We start from the raw sequence: 22,340 nt of genomic DNA, 5'->3' as shown, positions 1-22,340 counted from the left end.
ACACATGATACATAAAGCTTGCCCCCCTGCAGAAGCACTTACCAGAACTCCCTCCTACTGTCTCTGTACGTTCTACCTACCTACCAATTAGACTGTAAGCTCCTCGGGGCAAAAGTAAAATGTTACTTTTATGTCTAAAGCACTTATTCCCATGATCTGTTATTTATATTATTTGTTATTTATTTGATTACCACATGTATTACTACTGTGAAGCGCTATGTACATTAATGGCGCTATATAAATAAAGACATACAATACAATACAATGATGGGGAGATATCAGGTATATTAGAGTGAGGTGAGAAATTCTGGAAGAGATATGCATTTCAAGTTCTAGACTCTAGAGTGTTCATCATTTATTGTCACACAATGCACTTACTCAACCTCTCAGTGGTCTCAAGCTCCCATTGCTTTCTATAACTGAGGTATTCGTTGTCCCATCAAAGTATAATTAGAGCTGTACTGTAAGAGTAATAAAAAAAAGTGGTGGCTTGCTTGGTTGTAGAAAAACAGTCACTTTAAACAAGAGGACGACTATTTTAGGATGTTTAGAGTGCATTTCTGTTAGGATAAAAAAAATGAGAGACTGATTCCTCCAAGTTGAAAAGTAGGCTTGCAAATAGAAAAACAGTGATATTCTACTTGTTTTATCTTATTCTGTCTCAAGCTGTAAACCTAGAGAGGGAGTGGGGAGTGGGGAGTGGGGAGTGGCTCAGTGACTGGCACTGAGAGTTCCCAGTGTCGGCTCCTTGTGACCTTGGGCAAGTCACCTTATCTCCCTGTGCCTCAGGCACAAAAACATAGATTGTAAACTCTATGGGGCAGGGACTTGTGCCTGCAAAATGTCTCTGTAAAGCACTACATAAAACTAGCAGCGCTAATCATATTATTATATTACTAGAGATGGGTAAATGTTTTGCAGAAATTCAATTTCGCAAGTTACTTTCATCCGTGGATTTCAGCGGATCTGTCTCAAAAAGGCAGATTCGTTTTTTTTTCCTATCACTGATAATCCGCAGATGGTTTTGGGTATAAAAAAAAACCCCCACATCCGTTTGTGGATTCCAAGCCCTGTAATATGGGTTTTGCAGGAGGGAGAGAGCGAGAATACATTGGAGCACCTGTATCTAATCCGGCTATTAACATATCTCCCAGATGTGCTCCTTTCTGTGCACGAGGCACACTGAACTAGCAACCAAGAAGTGGAAGTGGTTTGTTTTAAAAGGAAGTCAGGGGGCAAAAGATATGAGCAGTGTGCTGTAGAGCTCAAGAGTATGTTGTAACAGTGGATCTACCCAGCGGCTGGTTTAATTTACTGCTAGAACTGCTGCCCCAAATAGCAGAAGTTAGGGGTTCTGATCCTGTTGGGCCTGACACCAGTACCCCCTTCCTCACAAGGTGCCTTAGACTAGTTGATATAGCTCTTATGTAAATATTTTTAGGAAGTCTGGGGTGTGAGTTATTTAAATACACTTTGCATATGTCATTAGCATATCTCCCAGGTATCTATGGTGTACTCGTTTTGGGGCACAAGTGTCTATCCATATGTTATTTGGAGGGAGGGTTGAGGGGATCTATATCTATCTATAGGACTTGGGACTCTAAGAGAATAGGTATGTCTCTCTCTCTCCTCTGCTCTCCCATTTTTCAGGGTCCGATGCAGAATAGGATATATCCGCCCGAATTTATTAGTGACCAATCCACCATTGGATTTCCATGTGCGGATCGGGTTCTAGTGAAAACTCTACAGATCAGATTGTGACAAGTTTTCCCATCTCCATGTACCACGAAGACTATAAGAATGATGGGGCAGTGACTTGTTGCTCCTTCAAAACTCTGTGAGAGATGCAATGTACAGCACAGTGCAGTGTTATAAATGAACATATTGTTAGCTAAAGGAGAGTAATCATGTCACAAATGTGCCTCCAAGAAAGAAACTACAGTATGTTCATAAAGGAAATAAAACAGAAGTGTGAAGGAATACAATTGTGTATGAAGGGGTGAAAGAGAGAGTTGGATGGGAAGGGTACGGAATAGAACGGTAGGAGGGAATGTGACTAAAGGGTTAAAATGATAAGAAGAAATGATTCATGATTAACTCTTAAAAAAAAAAGAAAGGATGCGAGACAGAGACCGGGAAGGAGAGTGGGAGGGAGCAAGAACAGATGAGTTAGACAAAAAAAAAAAAAAAAACACCGGGAGAAAAGGATTGAGTGACAGGAACATCTCATTGCCAAGGATTCGTGTCTGTATTTAAAGGCTCGGATCGCAGCTCAGACTCCTGAAGGCAGCTCACAGCTCTCTACCAACACAGAGGAGCAGAGGAGCAGCGTGACACCAGCACACACAGGTACAGTAAGCAGCTTGAACTCCGCTCATTCCGTATCTAGGAGGGCTGTTGCGGAGCAATAACTTTAGCCACTGCTCTCATTTAAAGAGTATCCTTTGACTCATTGCTAGAGCAACCAGCCAGCAAACTGTTTCTCACCTTTTATACAGAAACACCAAGTGGGGCATTTGCTGAGCCATGATCGGGGCATACTTAAGTAATGTGCTCTACATTGTCATGTAAATCCCCTATACCTACTGAAAATGTGTTGATAAAGAGGCACACCTCCAAAAGCACTCCCATTTAGTTTTTGCAGAGCTGATTGCACCTGTGTAAATAATCAGCACGGAAAAATATCACCCTATCTCCCGACAAAAGAGCGATGAATGCAATTCAGCATTCTCTGGCAGTGAAAAAAGTTATGATGTGTACTGTGTAAAAATCTTGTCTATAAGCACCCATGCTTTGCAATGTGTTGCATGCACACTTTGTGCTGAGAGGGTTAATTAACTATCACAAATAGGCTTTTTAATGTCAAAGTATTTACATGTATTCAGTATGATAACAAATATCTGAAATATTCCTGTATTTCTTAATAAGCACGTTGGCATCCTTTCTTTATTGTTTTAAAAAGCTAACGTGCTTTCCTTGTATCAAATGGCTTTGCAAATTGTATTTACTCTTCCTTCAGTATCTTGCCTGAGGACTGCAAACCTCTGCCCCTAACATGGAACATCTCTATTCTTCAGAAAAATAGCATTTGTATTTCCTTAGGGGAGAGGGGGTTGTCTTCTTGTACAGTACTAAATGTTTTGCAAACTTTATCATTCTTCAATAGCAAGACATACTGCTAAAGCTAGTGCTCAACAACGTTTTAAGTAAAGTGTCAGATTCATTTTAGCTTTAGCATTTGACAGACAACCTGTGGAACCGAAATAATATCATATATGATAATAGAAGAGAGATAGATAGATTAGATAGATAGATAGACAGATAGATAAATTAGATAGATAGATAGATAGATAGATAGATAGATAGATAGATAGATAGACAGACAGAGGAAAGATATAGATAGATAGGATAGAGAGGTGGAGAGATGAGAGATATAGATAGATAGATAGATAGATAGATAGATAGATAGATAGATAGATAGATAGATAGATAGATAGATAGATAGACAGACAGACAGACAGACAGACAGACAGACAGACAGATGAAAGATATAGATAGAAAGGATAGAGAGGTAGATAAATGAGAGAGAGAGATGAGAGAGATTAGATAGATAGATAGACAGACAGACAGACAGACAGACAGACATGCACATATTGGGAAGCACCATTAAAATGAAAGATCAGTTGATAGAAAAGGGGAGAGAGAATGAGCATAGGAGAGCAAAAGAAGAAAGAAATTAGGAGAAAAGAAAAAGTGAAAGGGATTCAAATAAATTACATTAAATGGGTAAAGAGAGCCTGAAAAGAAAAGCCAAAATGTTGAGCAAGCACAGGTAGAAACCATTCTTATTAAAGCAGCAGCCCAAGCTGCGCATTTTTTTTGTTCCCTTTAATATGTGCATCAATACAATACACACAATGATCAGTAATTAGCTAAGTTGCCGATTGATCCATTCTCCTGTGATCAATCGGCGAAGATTCGGCTCAGGGGCTCATTAAATGACTGCAGAGGAGTATTCTGTTTCAGAAGAGGAAGGGGTTGTGATCTTGTAAATGGCTGCTATAGAAACAAAAAAGGCTGGTTACATTATAATACATTAAAAATGTAATTCAGAGTTGTTAAAAAAAATGCTACAAGTATTTTCTCATAGCATAGAACTGATTTATTTAAAAATGAAAAAAAAAACACTCATGTACAGATGCAGCGGCCATAATTTTCCGAAATCACGCGGTTTATACCTTGGAATACCAATGTGATGGCGCGGGATTACTTCCAACCGTACCGCCTTAAGACGCGAGTGCAGGCGAGTGCAGAAAATGGCATTTTAGTGTTCCGGCTTTTAAACACCTGAAATTGACACAGTAGCACAGTACTGTACACATTACAATTCATTCATTTCATTGCATCTAATTGCACACAATCCATAAAATTCAAACAAAGCAACCGCGATAAACGCGCATGCCTGGGGCGATTGCCTGCGCTCATGCCGCGTGGAGTACAGCAGCGCACACGAAAACGGCGCCGTGATGCCTTAAAATAACGGCCACTGCATCTGTACTGTAGGATATTGCATTGTGCAGCTTTAACGCACCAGAAAGAAAGGAAAAGGTATAAATTAAATATGAACAGCCCATTTAAAGGATAGATGCCGTTTAAGATGCACGGAGAAATAGAGAGTAGAATGGAGAGATAGCAAACCCGAAAACACAAGCAAAAGCAAAAATGGAAAGAATTGAAAAATGTAATATATAAAAAAAATAGGAATAATGGAAAGTCTAAATAAAAGCGCGGGTGAAAAGAAGGGAAGGGAGATAATAACAAAATGAATAAAAGAACGATAAATGCAGAGGCTGGATAAACGTACAGTATTATTTATGTGTTCATGTAGTTTATTACTGGTTTTGGGATGAATTGCATTACAATATTATCTGGAACAGGTCTAGACAAGCAAGTAACTAATGCAGGCTGCAAACACTAAATGTAACTACAAGTGCCAACAACGAAGTTTAACTTTTGTACTACTGGAGCATTTAATATCTCTTCAGTACCGATACATTGATGATCCTTCCCTTTGCACAGTGTGAGCCGCACAGAGGGAGTGTGAAGAAGAGATGGGGTGATAGTTTTTTTTGCTATCTCCATCCCTATGTGGAAGAGATAGATGTAAGGACACAGAACGAAAGAAAATGCATACAACAAATTGTAATAAGATGGAGAGACATAAGAGAGAAGGTGACGCGGAAAACAAGAAAGTGATAGAGAGAAAGAGTGAGGAAATAAATGAAAGGGGGTATTATTGGTGACAATGTGAGTGACATAAGAGGAAAAATGGCATAGTGCCTTTGCTTGTAATATTTTCCTTGCTGATAATGTATATGGGATTAATAAGCTGTTTTCCCTGCTCTAGTGACAGTTAAACATGCTGAAAAGTGCAAAGCAAACTTCTGCCTTAATCTATTTCCCTTTATTTAATAAACCTCAGTGGTAATCACTGCACTGTGGGAGAACCTCAATTTCTTGTGTTATGTCTGTTCATCTAATTAAAAATGACTGAAAAACAATAAGTACATTGAATTAAAAAAAAAACAAATACAATGTTATTATTTCCTTCCTTAATACCCTAAATAGCCTCCATAATTAAACCATAAAAAAAGTGAATAAAACAAAAGAAAATCAAAAGCGCTACATACTTGATGTTGCTACATACTGTAAGTAACTTGGTTAAGTTATTTATAAAAGGCTTCTGGCTGCACTAGATTTGTTGAAGAAAAAAACCCTCATTGCTCTTTAAACAGTATGTTTGTATGCCCTGTATCCCTTCTGCTGCCAGAGAAGCCTGTAAAGCGTTGCAGGACCTTATGGCAGCAAAAGAGTGAATTGGTTTCATGTTATTATTTGGCTCCAGTCTTGTACAGTAGCTAGCAGACTTTGATAAGCAATTCTTTCGCTTTCTCTCTTTTCTAACTTTTTATTCTGCATGCTGTATAAATAGAATACAAGTGTAAAGAACACACCATAGCTAGTATTGCCAAATAAAAATAATTGCACTCACAAAGTGAAAAATCAAATGGATCTATAGCACTTTAGCTTATGTGGAACATTGTTAGTACTTCTGAGTTACCCCATGTTTTGTCTCGGTCAGTGCTGCTGTTTGTGCTGCCCACTAACTACAAGGAAGCTCAGTGTAGAAAGACGCAGCACCAAACGCAATTGTACAGGGGTAATTGTTTGACTATTACAGCACACTGAGTGGCAATCAGAGCAAACTGCAACTGGCCCAAGAACATCTAATGAAGTGGAGCACCACGAAACTCATTGGGCCAGTTGCAGTTCGCTCTGATTGCCACTTAGTGTGCTGTGTGCTGTAATAGTCACGCAATTGCCCCTGTACGATTGCGCGCGGTGCTTTCACATTCTACACCAAGCTTCATTGAATAAAAACTGACACAGTAGATCTTTTTACTGTTCTTTACTTTGCGTGCAATTCTTTCCCCAGTATTACCTTATAGTCTATCTTTTTGTGCTCTCTGTTTCTCTATTTATACAGCTGGGTTTTTTTTTAAAGCTGCAAACACAAGGGGAGTTTCACTACATAAAGGACTCGACAAGGACTATTTATTAACTCACATTATTTTAGTCCCACTTTGTCTATATTGTGTGCTTTTTCATGTTTTTGATTGTGATTGGTTAGCTTTCCCTTATTACGTATACAAGTGTTGGATAGCTTTTAGTTTAGAAATTTTACTCACTCCATGTCCATTTTTCTTTACACAAAGTTAATTTTAATTTCCACACATTGTGACTACATCACATCAAGTTATTTATTGTTCTATTTTCTTATGAATGTGTCTGCGTCCAATGTAACCTGTTTCTTATTTCTTAACTTTGATGCTTGAGATGTTAAGGCGAAGACCTGATGAGAAAAAAGGGAGAAACATTTCAGCTCAAGACACAGCTACTGACACATCCACTTGTAATATGCAAGTACAGTACAGTTTTTATCAGGGAAACATTGTTGTGCATTGATACTTGGACATAAAGAGAGGCTTGACACAAATGACTCTGTTGGTACTTTGTCACAGCTTAACCATTAGATTCCATTTTTGTTGGCTGTTTTTTAGCATTGATTGACCTGAGATTTTTATGCAATGGAGATGTTCCATCCTTACATGGATGTATAACTGTCAGGAGCCATAGCAGGCAATGTAGACAATTACTGGTGCATATACAACTCATGCAGTGCGCCAAGAATCTTAGTCTTTAAAGTGATCCATTTTTCTCATACAAATAAGGTAGTATTTATATATTATGCATGTAACCTGTATTGTATTAACATGAAACTACTTGTATAGACTTGTGTTCATAGCGTGTTCTTTGTTTGTTTTATGTCATATAAGTTATCGTACTAATCTTAAATAACAATCATTTTATACATAGTCTTCTTCTTCTTCTTCTTCTTCTTCTTCTTCTTCTTCTTCTTCTTCTTCCTATGTTCAATGCTAGGTATTCAATGTAAAAAATGTTTTATCCTGAAGAACTTACAATCTAATTTTGGTTGAAAGCTGCAAAGTGACATTGCCCAGGTCTCATAGAGACGATTTCAAGCACATATTTTATGGCCATAACCAGCAGGGACACTCAACCCCTCTCTTTCTATGATCCCCAGTGACTTCCTCAGCTGCATCCTATAAAAGGTACAAGAAATAAGTTTTGTCAATACCCCAGCACCTGTAAGAGAATGAGGAGTTCTGCTATTGGCCTCACAATCCTTTTCCTGATGGTGGTGAGCACGTGCCACGGAAACTGCGGAGAGCCCCAGGAGACAGAGGGCTCAGATGCACAGCTCAAGGTAGGATGCAAGGCATGGCACTACTAACACTATTTACTAGCCTTTTTTTAAAATATGCTATGAATTAAATGAAGCCAAATGAATGGAACTCAGACGCTTCCTAACATGGAGAAGTGACTTTAAAGCATAGTGAAAAAGAGCCAGTTGCAGCGGGGCCAGTAATGTTGACTCCTTTGTCAGTGAAAGGGTCAAACAGCTATCTGACCTAGAAACATATATTGAATTTTAAATAAAATAAATGCACATGGCATGTGACACCTTCTGTAGTGCTTGAACATTTTGTTAATTATATTAAATATGTTCAGTGTTTTGTTGGAAGTCAAACTGCTGAAAACATAGGAACTAATCTGACTTTCGCATACCATTATACTGCATTGTAAGGCGTATTAAGTGTCTCATGTCTAACTTACTGTAAGAAAGAATGCAGAAACAATTCTAAAGCTGAAGTTACCACAGCTAAGTTATAAAGAAGTGGGATCATTCCAACAGCAGGCATTTTTAAAAACCCTACAAAAATGTTTTTACACCCTTATTTCTACAAAACAGATTATCGATGGAGGATTTACTATGAATTATGTGAATATGTTAAAGGCAAGCAAAGTCTAATTGTAATAGAAAAACATGAGCAAGCTAAACTGGTGGGGTTAGTTATCAAAGTTTCTTGGCTGCAAATTTTATAATGAGAATTGTGCCGCCAACATCATTGAATGTAGCGATGGAGATTTTATGCTTTTTATTGCCCTAGTTTTGCAGTCAAGAGACTTTGATACATGAACAGGAATAAGAGAACTGAGATACAAAATAATCAGGTGTACACCGTTCATTTTTTGAAGAACTGCCTACCCTGATTGGTTAAAGGAGACTACAGTATAATGTACACCTTGGTAATAACAACAGAAGTGCCATGACTGACAATGTATTATTAGCTATGGCAGTGTCTGCTTTAGATCCCCCAAATCTACCATTACCACTGAAGATGATCACTCTGTAATAATCAATTCACTGCCTTGAAGAATACGACAGACTTTGATCCCCTCACAACATACAAAATACAGTACAATCTCCTGGGATAAAGTTCAAACACAACAAAGTGTATAAAAGTCCTTTAACTCACAACCATGTTGATGGTGTCCGGCAGTAGTGTGCTCCGTGCTCACAATTGCGAACCGGAAAATGGAATCCAGTGGTGGAAGAAAAAGGCAGTGCACTGCTGAAAAAAGAGTGATCTTTGATAAAGCGCACACATGCGTGAAACGCATCAGAGTTCTTTCTGCTAGTTCTCATTTTTTATAATGTTGCCTACTGCCCAATAAATACATTTTTAATTGACCTCTGAGCGATCCAGCCTTATTTTCAGCAGTGATCGTCTATTTCTTCCCCCACTGGATTCCATTTCCAGTGTGGTAGTGTTTTAGTGTGGTTGGTGTGGTTAATCTGTTGGTGTGGTGCGTTGGTATGTTGGTGTGGTTGGTATGTTGGTGTGGTTGGTGTGTTGGTGTGGTTGGTATGTTGGTGTGGTTGGTGTGTTGGTGTGTTGGTGTGGTTGGTGTGTTGGTGTGGTTGGTATGTTGGTGTGGTTGGTATGTTGGTGTGTTGGTGTGGTTGGTGTGGTTGGTATGTTGGTGTGGTTGGTATGTTGGTGTGGTTGGTATGTTGGTGTGGTTGGTGTGTTCTTGTGGTTGGTGTGGTTGGTATGTTGGTGTGGTTGGTATGTTGGTGTGGTTGGTGTGTTGGTGTGGTTGGCACATTCACTGAGGATCTTTAGATTGAGTCATTATATTTATTTAAAGAGCTCAACAACCAGATCTACCCACAGAAACTGTTATAAAACTTACCAAATTCATGCTTATGCACAATTACTGCTCAATTGGGGAAGACACCTGCATCACAAATATGGCATCCCAATAACCAAATCTGTTCATGGCAAAGATAGAAAATAATTTCTTGTTTACCTGCACACCAGATCCCTCAAACCCTTGTCTCATGCAACACATCAGAATTTCTTTGGTGCAATTCTCATCCAACAAAACTGCACAGAACCAAAAAAAATCACATTTCAGTTTTGTTACTTGAAATATTGTGTTATTGCCTCAGCACTGCATTAGTTATGCACCAGGAAATCTACATAATAGATACATAATTTACTCAATATATGGATATCTCTGTGACTTAATTTGATAGGCCAAAGTCCATTTTCTCATTGAACTGAAATTTGTGGCTGGATGTCAAAATAAAAAAAAAATGGCAATTTGTCTTTTACGATTTTTTTTTTTTTTTAATCACCGACATTCAAATCCGCGGATTCCACAATCCGCTGGTGGATTTTAGCAATGTGATCCACAGATACGCAATCCGCTGGTGGATTTTAAGAATCCAATCCGCAGATTCACATTGCTGAATCCGCAGCTTGGATTCTTAAAATGCACTAGCAGACTGTGTCCAAATGGCGGTTTTGGATTCATGCGCACGGATTTAAGCTGGAACAATCCGGCGACAGATTTGACACCGCAGAACGGATTTTTGAACGGAAAGCTCAGGGATTTACAGGAAACGGATTTTTACAGTTTCACCCATCTGTAGTAAAGAGGAACCCGTTTTAAAACGGATGTCTCTCTAAAATTGACAACTACCAGATGATTTCACAATCCAGTAATTGAAAAGACATGTAACTGCAATTTAGACAATTATTTATTTTTTCTTGGAACCGTTATGTTTGAGTACACCTTAAAAGGATACAAGTTAGAGCAGGGGTGCGCAAACTGGGGGGCAGAAGATTTTTCGGGTTGGGGGGGGGGGGGCGGCACCGACAGTTGCAGAGATCCCGTGCTCTTCCCCAAGGCTTTTAAATTAAATGCAGGGGGATCGCGTGAGGCCTCTGCAACGTCCCTTACCTTATCTTCGGCGACGCGTTGCCATGGCAACGTAACGTCACATGACCCACAGTGTCATTTGACGCTGAAGACAAGGTAAGGAGGGGAATGTGAGCATGGAGGGGGATGTGAGCAGGGAGGGGGGAGGGGGTGGAAGAACAGGCAGGGGGGCACAGCGGGGAAAGTTTGCGCACCCGTGAGTTAGAGGATAATCCTGACCTGTAGTTACCATTTGATTTGAAATAGAGGAGTGCACCTGCCCCTCATGAGACCCTAATTTGCACCACTCTCAGTGGAAACACACATACAGTATAAAATGGTAAATAACTATTCAAGGTTTTTTTTTTTGTTTTTTTTACTGTTTAATTGACTACAGATGTATCAGATGCATTGTTCTCGCTTGTGTGATATGTTGGGATAAAAAATGTCTCTGCGTCTGTACATAATAATAACCATGTATGTGATGAAATAGTGTAAAACAAATTTCAAAAAAGCCTTCCAGCTTTTTTTTCCATTTAGGGCCATATTTACTAAGCAGTGTGACTCCATAAGATGCATCTTGGTACCAGAAGATACAGTACGTTACAATCCTTTAACTGAAATGGGTGACTTATGGAATATCACCGCTTAAGAAATATATCCCATTGCTCATGGTGGTCTCATTATGGAACCAGTGACTTTGTGTACCATCACAATGTAAGAAACAAGATATTTTTATTCAGGTTTTAATAATTTATGGAAAAATTGCTATTACGTTTGCACTTCCTGTAGAATATAAAACATGTGATTGGCAATTTAAATCCGTGGGCTGTTTTGACTAATTCTGTCCTCTGCACCAATGTCTGTCTGTGGGTACTTATAAATCTGTCATTGAATACAATCCAGGATTGATAAAAAAGCCGAATTTGGATTAATATGAGAGAAACTTTCAATATAGTAGTGTCTCCAGTTCCACACGTCCTAAAAGGATTTTCATGTCAACTATATAGAGTTGATAAGCCTAAGGCACCAACCTAATTACTTCAATGGTGTCAGACCAAACAGGACTAGAACCCACAACTTATTTTCTAGGCCGCAGATTTAGCAGTGTGAGCTAAGCAAGGGGATGGGGTACAGTGCATACTGTCTACTAACAGAATTCCGCCAAAGGATGTTTATTTTGTTGATTGTAACCTTGAAAGGGCTTCAAACACAAAGTAATAATATGTACTGAGGGCTATAGGGCCAATTTATTAAGCTTCGATACGTGCATTAATGCTGGTTAAGTGCTCTTTTAGAGCAATATTGCATGTGCAGCTATTCACAAAGCAGTAGAGGTGAAGGGGGGAAAGGAGACAGTTTTGGGTGGAGCGCAGAGGACAAGCAGGGGAATGAAAAGTGAGAAATCAGAGCTGATATGTAGGGAGGAGCAAACTAATGAAGAGACTTGAAGTTAAGGAGGAGAACTTTGTGGTTGATCCAAAACGTGAAGGAATGCCAAGAGACAGATTTAAGGAGAGGACATGAGCAAAGACTGGTTTGGGTTTTGATTATAACAGAGGTTGTGTGGGATCAACTTCTGATCTTGTTGGGTCTGACACCATATCCCAATCCTCATAAGGTGCCTTAGACTTAGACCAAATAACACGTTGTGTGCTGTTGGAAGCCAACGGAATCACTTCCTGCAGTTTGCAGAGTTTTATTTATTTTAAAATAAAGTATTTCAGCTCCGTATGTGTCTGGCACTCTGGCAGATGGCACAGTGAATATTTGTGTCACCGTTCTGTCATACCGTAGCCATTTTGTGCATATACATCGTATACAGTAGCACCAAAACGAGCGTTGATTCCTGTATACTTCCTAGTCGACAGTTTAATGTTCCTTGTGGACCACACCAGAGATACCTGCGAGATATGCTAATAGCTAGATTAGCTACATGTGTGAGCAGTGAGCAGCTCAAAAGTATGATGTGACAGTGATGCTATAAGGGATCTGTCTGATCATTCAGGATGAATGCTGACAGGAAGAGACATCATCTGGTCTGAAGCCACCATGGCCATTTTGCTTCCTGGCAAATCCTGACCATACTCCCCTGACAGGAAATCAGCCTGCCTGAGCTCTCCCTTGCCTTTGGTTGACCTGCTGCCTGCCTCGACCTCGGAACCGGACCTGACTACCCTTTGCCTGCCACCTGCCTCGACCTCGGAACCGGACCTGAGTACCCTTTGCCTTCCACCTGCCTTGACTTCTGAACCAGACCTGATACCTGCATCCCTGATACCCCTGCATCCCAGGCCTCTGATCCCAGGCCAAGGTCGGTGTATTATTCCCTACCTCTGCTCTGCGGGTCTGTATCCTGTCTTGCAGCCAGGAACATTACACGTTGCACGAGCCACGCAATGGACCCCGCAGAGGTAGCAAATGCCGTTTCCTATCAGGGCCAGCTTCCGGGAACCCATTCCATCCATCTAGCTTTGCTGGATCAGAAACTGGATTCAATCTCCGCTATGCTGCAGACCCTGTGCAGCCACCTCAGTACCCCAGCATGACCCCATCTATGCTCGCGCCTTTAGCTCATGACGCTGCACCAGTATCTGTGGTCCTAAGGGAGCCCCGGATCCTGACCAATGCTTGGGCATCACCTCTCCCTTGTTGGAGATTTCGTCGCTTTCATGCAAACCTTCCGGACAATCTTTGATACCCCCGGCCGTGCGGCTTCCGCTGAATTTGCACTACTACAGTTAAAACGAGGCTCTTGCACTATGGAGCAATATACTATTGAGTTTAGAACCCTGGCAGCGGAGACCGATTGGAACGAGGGGGCTTTGAAGGCTGCTTTCCATCAGGGCATTGAGGAGAAGCTGAAGGATGAATTGACGTACCTGACCCAGCAGGACAGTGGCACTGGGAGCTGGCGAGCTACCTGTCTCTCACAATTGACCGGTCGGAGACCCCTATGTTAGAACAATCACGCTGTGTATGTTTGTTTATCTAACAGTACTACTGTATATGTCGAGAGGGGGGGGCGGGTCAAGTCTAAACAAAATGATGCAACAATATATACAAAAGGCCCCCAGCACACAAATGAGGAAAAGCAGACAAACTTGTCAAAAATAGAATCTAATGATATATTTGTGAATAAAGCAGCTACAAAGTCAATCCCAGCACAGGCAAGGAGAGTACATCTCATGGAACAAGCTAACAATGAAGGGAGAGGAGGGAAGGAGGGAAAACAAAGGGAAACGTAACAAAAAAACAACAAAAAAGCACAGTACACAAGAATAAATTGAGGTGATATAGGGCACCCCCCTATGTTTGTTACATTTCCTTTTGTTTTCCCTCCTTCCCTCCTCTCCCTTCATTGTTGTTAGCTTGTTCCATGAGATGTACTCTCCTTGCCTGTGCTGGGATTGACTTTGTATCTGCTTTATTCACAAATATATCATTAGATTCTATTTTTGACAAGTTTGTCTGCTTTTCCTCATTTGTGTGCTCGGGGCGTTTTGTATATATTGTTGCTTCCTTTTTGGGGGATATGAGGTGCCTCCTTGCTCCCGTGCACCACTCAGTTTTCTATTAATTGCTATTTACCAATATTTTTTTTGGGTGGAGTGCTACCTAACACACATTCTTTTTTTTAAACAAAATGATGGTTTACCAAGAAAATGTTCCGGGCATTAATAATCCAAGAATGACTGCAATTTTATAAACCATATTAAAATATATATATATATATGTATATATATATATATGTATTTATATAGCGCCAACAATGTACACATCACTTTACAACGTTTTAATACAAAGTAAATGTATTACAAACAATCGGGATAAGTGTAACAGGTAAATGATAACATAAGGCAAAGGGAGAATGTGCCACAAGGATCTTACAATCTAAAAAAGGAAGCTATTTTAAAGAAAATAAAAAGTTATATTAAACCATGCAGCACTATATTAAATAGAAAAATATATGTAAATATCTTAAACCGGCACCCAATTGATCTAACTGCAGCTCCTGGGAACTGACTATCTCACAACTCACCTAAAGGCCTCCGACAGATCAAGCCTTGCTCCGCCCCTCCTCCGAAGCCCACAGAGATTTCAAGGCCTGCTCCACCCATTATGCAGACCTCTCTATATCTTCATGGACTGCTAGCTTGAGTCACAGAGACTTTCGGAGGAGGAAGGCAGATCTACCACGGAAGCTTTTGCTAGATGCAGCGGATCTGCAAATTCAGTTATTATGGAGGCCTTTGAAGAGGGCGAGGGGGGTGGGGGGGGGGGGGGAGCTGGGTGTTGTCGTAACTTGAGCCACAAAGGCCTTCAGAGGCAGGCCCTTGAAAATTTATTTAGACTAATTTCTATGGGCTCCATATACAGGAACCATTGTATTAAACATTGGAGAACGAACACAGTAACATTTCTCAACTAAAATGGACTGTTTCTCATCCATTCATTGAAAAAAGCTTCTAACGCACCAAATGTAATAATGATAATAAAATGTACCCTAGAATAGTAATAATACCCTCAGGACAGAGCATTACCTGGCCATTAATGCCCCGGGTGGCTTAAATAGGGCAGTAATGCCCTGTCCTGAATGGATTATTGCTTAAAATAAATATACCCATAGATCAGTGTAGGTGTGGCATTTACACACACTTCAGGTGGAGAGGATGAACCAGTCCAGGTTTTCATTATTTAATTTTCTCATTAGAACAAAGGGGCTGAGATTCCAGAATTAACTGAAAAAGGAGACACCCACCACCCACATCCCTACCTTTAGCAACTCTAGGCTTGTCCACTGAGGGGATAGAGAGATGCAGTGTACAACCAATGCAAAAAAAAATGCTAAGAGAGTGAAGTCCAATAAAAGAAATAAAAATTAAAAAATGTATTCAGTCATGTAAAAAATGGAGGTAAAAACAGAACACCTACGCATTTCGCACCGAGGTGCTTTATAAAGGTGTAAATGCAAACTGTGACTGAGCATATTTAATGCTTTCAGGTCCGGTAGCGTTGAGAGACTGCGTCATGCGTGACGATACCCTGCATAGCGTAACACATCATCCCGCACATCGCGCATCACAAGAAACAAGTGCAACTTTATTAAACAAAACTATATAAAATAAACAAAATATGAATAATTACTTTAATCACACTGCTAAAAATGTTTACATTTATTAAAACATGCTTGTTGATGTACCTTTAATATAAAAGCCTGATAAATATCAGAGACTTAACTAAATCTATCCCCAGTGGCAGATTTCCCATTTAGACCATTAAGGTGGCAACATTTTGGGGTAACAAAAATGTCCACCCCCATATACATTTGCCACGCTCTCTGGCCTAACGGGCCTGAGTGGAAGGCACTTAACTTTGGTGGCCGCCGCCTTGCTGCCGCCCTCCCCCTTTCGAATTGCAGCGTTAAATGATATCGCGTGTGTCACCAACATGACATCACACGGTGTCTCGTTGCCATAGCAACGCGGTGTTGCAGCGTCAAATAACATCATGACGTCGTGTTAGAATGGCAGCGTGATGCCGTGCGATGTTACGTTGATGACGTCCATGGCGTAATTTGACGCTACGATTCAGAAGGAGAAGGAGGGTGGCAGCAAGGAGGTGGCTGCCACAGCTAAGTGCCAAAGGGCGGCAGATTTTCAAATATCCCTACATAATAAAGGGATTCTATTAGGACATTATGTTCTTGTAAATAGATTTTAGACTTGCGGATCTGCACACCAAAGACTTCCTTATGACACGCAGAGCAAGCGGCAAGACTCTTAATGCATGCGAGTGTTATGCCATTTAAAAGACTTATTCCTGGACTGCTCATAGATGCAAAGCTGTGTTACATTATATATATATTTGAAGAAATCTATGACGCTGCTATTCCTGGTTGCTGTGCCTTTTCTTTGATGAAAGTCGCAGTTAGGTGCTATCTTCAGTACACAGGCCTTTGTATTTATTGGTGGTCATTAATACTGTACATGGGAACTCTTTCATTTATCTACATGAAAAATCAGTAAATGTCCCGTATTCTTTCTAGAGCACCATATTTCTACTCAGGACTATTTCTGATCCACTGAGGGGGTTGCCAGGCCCGGCAGGGGAGGGGGCATGGGGATACAGGGCTGACTTTCCCTACTGCTGATAATCCTGACCCTATGTTACTGACCTGTTCCCTCAATGTGGTGATCTGGGACCACATTGGGAAGGAGTTAGAAAGAAGTGTGGTGATTGTCAGTCTTGTTTGCCACATGCCACATTCCAATGATAAGATAATCACATCTATGACCAAATAGCAAAGGGGTCTGAATAATGCTGAGATAAGTTAAAGCCACCTTAACTTTGAACCTTGCAAGGTGTACTTTGAAAAATGAAATATGTAGATAATTATTGTGGGGAACTATTAGGGGCTTATTCTATATTAGCGAACGATTGGGCTGTTTTCATCTGAAGTCAATGGGAAATTTCAATCTGTAATATACAATAAACCCTCACAGTTCACTATGGTCCTAAGAGTGACTGCACAATCAATATCTTCACTACCAGACCCCACTGACAGCAATGGGGTTAAAAACTGAAGTGATGCTGAATATTTTTAAGAGGGCTTTAGATTTTGCTAATAGTAAAGAAAGGTTTCAATTGACGCCGGACACATAACGTCCAAATATAGAGAATACCTTCTACATATTTTATTACAGCATCACACCATACAGTAAGGTGCACTTCAGAGGAACTAACCCTCTTTGTCAGGATAGCCTGGGGGTGTCATGTAATGGCGTGACCACTTGCATCTAATACATAGGTCACTGGAAAAATGTGTCTTTACACCACCACCTAATGTGTCTTTACTCCACCAACCGGAATAGCGCTTGGGACCTCAGACTGCCAGGGAATAGACTGCCAGACTGCACTGGTTACATGAAAAATGCATACAAAAATGCAAAACCACAAGGTACTACAGTGTGCATCAAACTGTGACCACCAATAAGGCTACCCAGGAGCACAGCCCAGGTCTCTGCTGTCTGTAGTACCATCTGCTCCTATCACTGGGGTACCCCAGCCGTTACCAAAAACACATTGTGGTTTCTGGGGTCGATGGGGCCTGCACTAAGATATGGGTCACAGAGCTCCTGGAGCACCCACCAAAAAATGTACCAACAAAAACCTTACAATATAAATGAAATAAAATGCTGCAGGCACAAACCTCAAAAGTATCAGTAAATGCAGTGAGTAGCTTCATCAAGCCCGTGAGCTTACAATCAGCCAGGTAATAGAGCTATAAAACTACTGTGTTTAATATACAATGTTAAAAGTACAGAAATTGCTAACAATACAGTCAACAACAATAAACAAAAAGGGATTGCACAGGAAAATCTAAAGAAAGTATGAAAAAGGAGGGCCACATGAAGCTTGGTTCCTCCAGACAGAGATCATAGCTGTCACAAACCCAAGGTGTCTGAAGCAAGAGAGGATCTCAGTGGCCGGTACAGAGAGGCAAACGGGTCACTAGCAGAGGTCAGGGCAGGTGGCGAAGTAAGTAGGAACAGGAACAGTACTGAAACAAGGAGCAGAACTGGGACAAGCCAAACTATAGGGAAGGACCTTTAATCACAAATTACTAAATATAACCCAAACAGATTCAGGACAAACAAGGGACAGACAGAAATCACACATGAGTCGGGCAAGAATGGGTAGGTAGCAATCAAAACAATGGCAAAGACAAGAAAGAAACAGGAAACTATAAAGCAGGGAATCAGGCAGAAAGGCGCAGAAAGGATACTAATAGAGAGCAAGAGGAAACAGCAGGGGGGATCCCAGTCAGGGCAGGAGCTGAAGCATTCCCGATGCAGGTGTAGGGGAACTGCAGACCAGAACATATCAGGATGAACCTGACAATAGGCCTTGGTGTAGTAAGGGTGTGTCAACGCTTCACCCCATCCAGACAAGCATTCAAAATTAACCAATAGGGAGGGTCTGGGGCTTTAACTGTGCAGCCAAACGGTAAGCATTCCTGCTAACCAATCAGAAATGGCCAATGATCCCTTAAACTGACTAATCATCACACGGCATACCCAGGCAGATCGGGGATGTAACGCTCCGATGCAACTTCCACGATGGCTATGCGGACTTCTCCAACAATAAGGCAGGACGTGCAGCACTTCACAGCCGTTCTGGTGATGGGGTGCACCAGGTGGGGAAGTGTGACAAAGCAAGGTGGCAGGTGGCCACTTAAATTACTCATGCCACCTGCCGCCAAGGGACATTTTAAAGACAAAGTACCCATTTACACAATACAATACAAAAATGAGCTACCTGTATAACACACTGAAGTACATAAAAATAAAGTGAAAACTAAACCATGTATAGAGGGAGATGGGCTCCCTTACACAAACCATATGGTATTAAAGGAACTATAATGCACAAATGGAGGTAGGAGGCTACAATACTGTACATTGCAGTGTACCTTGCAAAGGGGCTACACAATACCCAGTATAAAGGAGGAGTGGGTCTGGGCTGATGGGGATTTGGGCAGCAGGCTGGGCTTAACCTTTATTGAGAAGCCCCATTCCTTTATCTCCAGGCATTCGAGTTTTTCAATTTCTAGCCAAAGAATGGTCTGAAATTTACCTCTGGCAGTGAAGGGATTAATCACAGAGTCATTTCTATCAACTAACAGATTTACCGAGCACATTTCTAGAAATAACTGCACAACTTAACTTCTATTGCTCTGGCTCTGGTGTGATAGCGTGTTGTCATAAACAAGTAAGCTACTTAACCCAGTCTTTGCTATCTAAACAAAGCATCCATGTATCTCACATGGCTTAAAGTATTGGCTTTTCTAGATAGCATTATTTTACCCCTGTGCATGCGTCAAGAAGCAGTTACATATTTGCAATAAGAATCTCTAGGAACATTGAGAATGTAATAATATTTAGAATGAAAAACAATGGTAACAAATACAAGGCTATACTTACTATATGAACAAAACATTACTTGATAGAGAGAACACTTTGCCCACTCTTTGCCAAGCTAAAATTGTGTTTGTCCAAAGGGGAAGAGTTTATCAAAGCATAAAATCCAATTGTTTTTAATGGGATTACATTGAGCAATCTGGCACTGTTATTTTGCTCCAAATTTCCCTTAGATTTGTAGCTGGCCAACTTCTGTAAATATACCACACATATGATGTGAGGGTGGGTTTTAGGGTTCTTGAGCTTGCTGGGTTATTGCAATTATTGTTGTTTGGAGGTGTGGCCCCTCCTCCCAGGGTTTAAGCTCGCCCCGCCCCACTTTCCAATTAGCAGTTTTTATCATGTCCCTGTGTATAAAAAACCTAGTACGGTCTTTCTCCCTCAAGCAAAAAAAAAAAAGCGGTACATGAGAATTTTACCAGGTAATGTTAGGACCTGCAAATTGGTTATGCCTTGATGTTGGCTGCAGGCTTACAACGCTTTGGCCAAAGGGTTTAACTAAATGACACTTACTCATGAGCATATTAGCACTGAAGTATTGTACTATATGTTGTGTCACTTTGGATGTTGCGCTGGGCATTTCTGTTTTTGTTATTACTTGATAGAGTACATCACTTTGCCAAGTTAAAATTGTGTTTGTCAAAAGGTGGATAGTTTATCAAAGCATAAAATCCAATTGCTTTGAAAGGGATTTCTTTGAGCAATCGGGCACTGTTGTTTTGCTCCATATTTCCCCTAGATTTGCAGCTGGCCAACTTATGTAAATATACCACATATTTTCCAGATCAGGTAACTGCTCGGTGAGAGAGAGTTGAAGCTGACTTTTATATCCTAACTTCTCTATTTGTGATAGTAGTTAGAGTAACAATGATTTCTATAGTTGCACAGAAACAAAAAAACCTGACCTCAGATTTAAAGCACATTCCCCCTTTTTTTCTTATTACTTTTATATGTAAAGCATGTGACAATGTACAATGCTACATTCTTACCTAAGGTGGCAATCATTTGGTGCTTCTGTTATACATCTGTAAAAATCCTGATTGTGTGCCTAACGTAATGGCTGCCTTTCAGCTTCCATCAATCTGTCAGTCAGTGTAACTCAGCAGCTACATTCTATCCTTATATTACTAAGGTAACATTATCTATCATTACAGTATACAGCTCAAACCGCTGGGATCATTGGCAATAAATGATCACAAACAGGAAAGTGTTACAAAGACCTTGTACTACTGGGCATGTGGGCTAAAACCTGCTATATAAATCAAAGGATGCTTTAAAACTCATTAAAAATAACATTAAGAGTTGAATAAAAGACAGGGGGAAAAAACAGTCACTATTATCTAATACTACAGATTTTTTTTAAAAACCTACATAAGATTTCACGTTTTGCTGCTTCAACAGAAGTTATTTCTACATAATAATCTCAGATGACATTAGGTACCTATGTTCCTATGCACCAGATTAATCAAGGAAAAAGAAACAACATTGATTCAAAGTACTGTAGATATTTTTCTTACATAAATCTGGTGCAGATTTGCATGACTTTTTGTGACCAGTTTGCCTCAGATTTGGATAAACAATACCCAATAAAAAAAAAGAAGAAGAAATTGTCAACAAAGTTTTGTGAGCTTTAATATAAAAAAATATGGAGTCTGTTTATCTAAGACTGCAAAACAGATGTATATAGCATCTATAGCATACAACAAAACAATATTTATTATGGAAAAGGAATCCCATTAAAAGCAATGGAATGATTTGGCACTTGTTTTGGTTCAATGATGCTGTCAGAAAGCTTAGATAAATAGATCCAATATGGTAATTTAGATAAGGTAGAAGGAGTAATTTAGAGCCTCATTCTATATATACCCAGGCGGCCGTTTAGGTGGTTTTCGGATGAAATTCTCCTTATACTACAATGTGGATTTTGAGCAAAAAACAGCTCGAACTGTTGCCTTGGCATACTGTATATAAAATTACTCCATTAGCCTCTCAACTGCAAAACTGGGGCAAAAAAAATGCCACCAGAATTATTAAGGAAAAACAGTTTAATTGAAAACAATGGGGGAGATGTTTTAAAACAAATCTGGGGCTAAATTGACAAAATGCAAATACAGGCATACCCCGCATTAACGTACGCAATGGGACCGGAGCATGTATGTAAAGTGAAAATGTACTTAAAGTGAAGCACTACCTTTTTTTTCCAATTATTGATGCATGTACTGTACTGTAATCATCATATACGTGCATAACTGATGTAAATAGTGCATTTGTAACAGGCTCTATAGTCTCCCCGCTTGCTCACAGCTTCGGTATAGGTAGGGAGCTGGTATTGCTGTTCAGGACGTGCTTACAGGCGCATACGTGATATGCCGTTTGCCTATTGGGCGATATGTCCTTACTCGTGAGTGTACTTAAAGTGAGTGTCCTTAAAGCAAGGTATGCCTGTAGTCCTTCCTCCATGTATTGCACCAGCTTATTAGGGAGCGTCAGCAGGAGGAGATAGGGAGGGGTTATGTGACGTACAGATTATGAGCAAGTGCATCAAACGATGCGTCTCTTTTCTATCGTATACCTGCATTTAAAAAAATCACCAAGTCTGAAGTGGTGTACTGTAATAAACTTATTTGACCAGCAGTTTGCATCACGTATAAGAAACACTTT

At 40.3% G+C, this 22,340-nt stretch overlaps 1 protein-coding gene across 2 annotated transcripts in view; it reads left to right on the top strand.

The window, feature by feature from the left end:
• Nucleotides 1-2,259: 2,259 nt before the first annotated feature.
• TAC3 (tachykinin precursor 3) overlaps nucleotides 2,260-22,340 on the top strand; it is a 38,133-nt gene continuing 18,052 nt past the window's right edge. For both annotated transcript variants that reach the window (XM_075591478.1, XM_075591477.1), the window contains exons 1-2: nucleotides 2,260-2,349; nucleotides 7,667-7,849. In XM_075591478.1, the coding sequence (XP_075447593.1) occupies nucleotides 7,739-7,849 (111 nt within the window). In that variant the 5' untranslated portion in view covers nucleotides 2,260-2,349; nucleotides 7,667-7,738. The remainder of the gene's footprint in view (nucleotides 2,350-7,666; nucleotides 7,850-22,340) is intronic.

Source organism: Ascaphus truei, chromosome 3, assembly GCF_040206685.1.
Source record: "Ascaphus truei isolate aAscTru1 chromosome 3, aAscTru1.hap1, whole genome shotgun sequence".
Taxonomy (NCBI): Eukaryota; Metazoa; Chordata; class Amphibia; order Anura; family Ascaphidae; genus Ascaphus; species Ascaphus truei.
The sequence above is the reverse complement of the archived record's forward strand: the minus strand, read 5'-3'. Positions and strand labels throughout refer to the sequence as shown.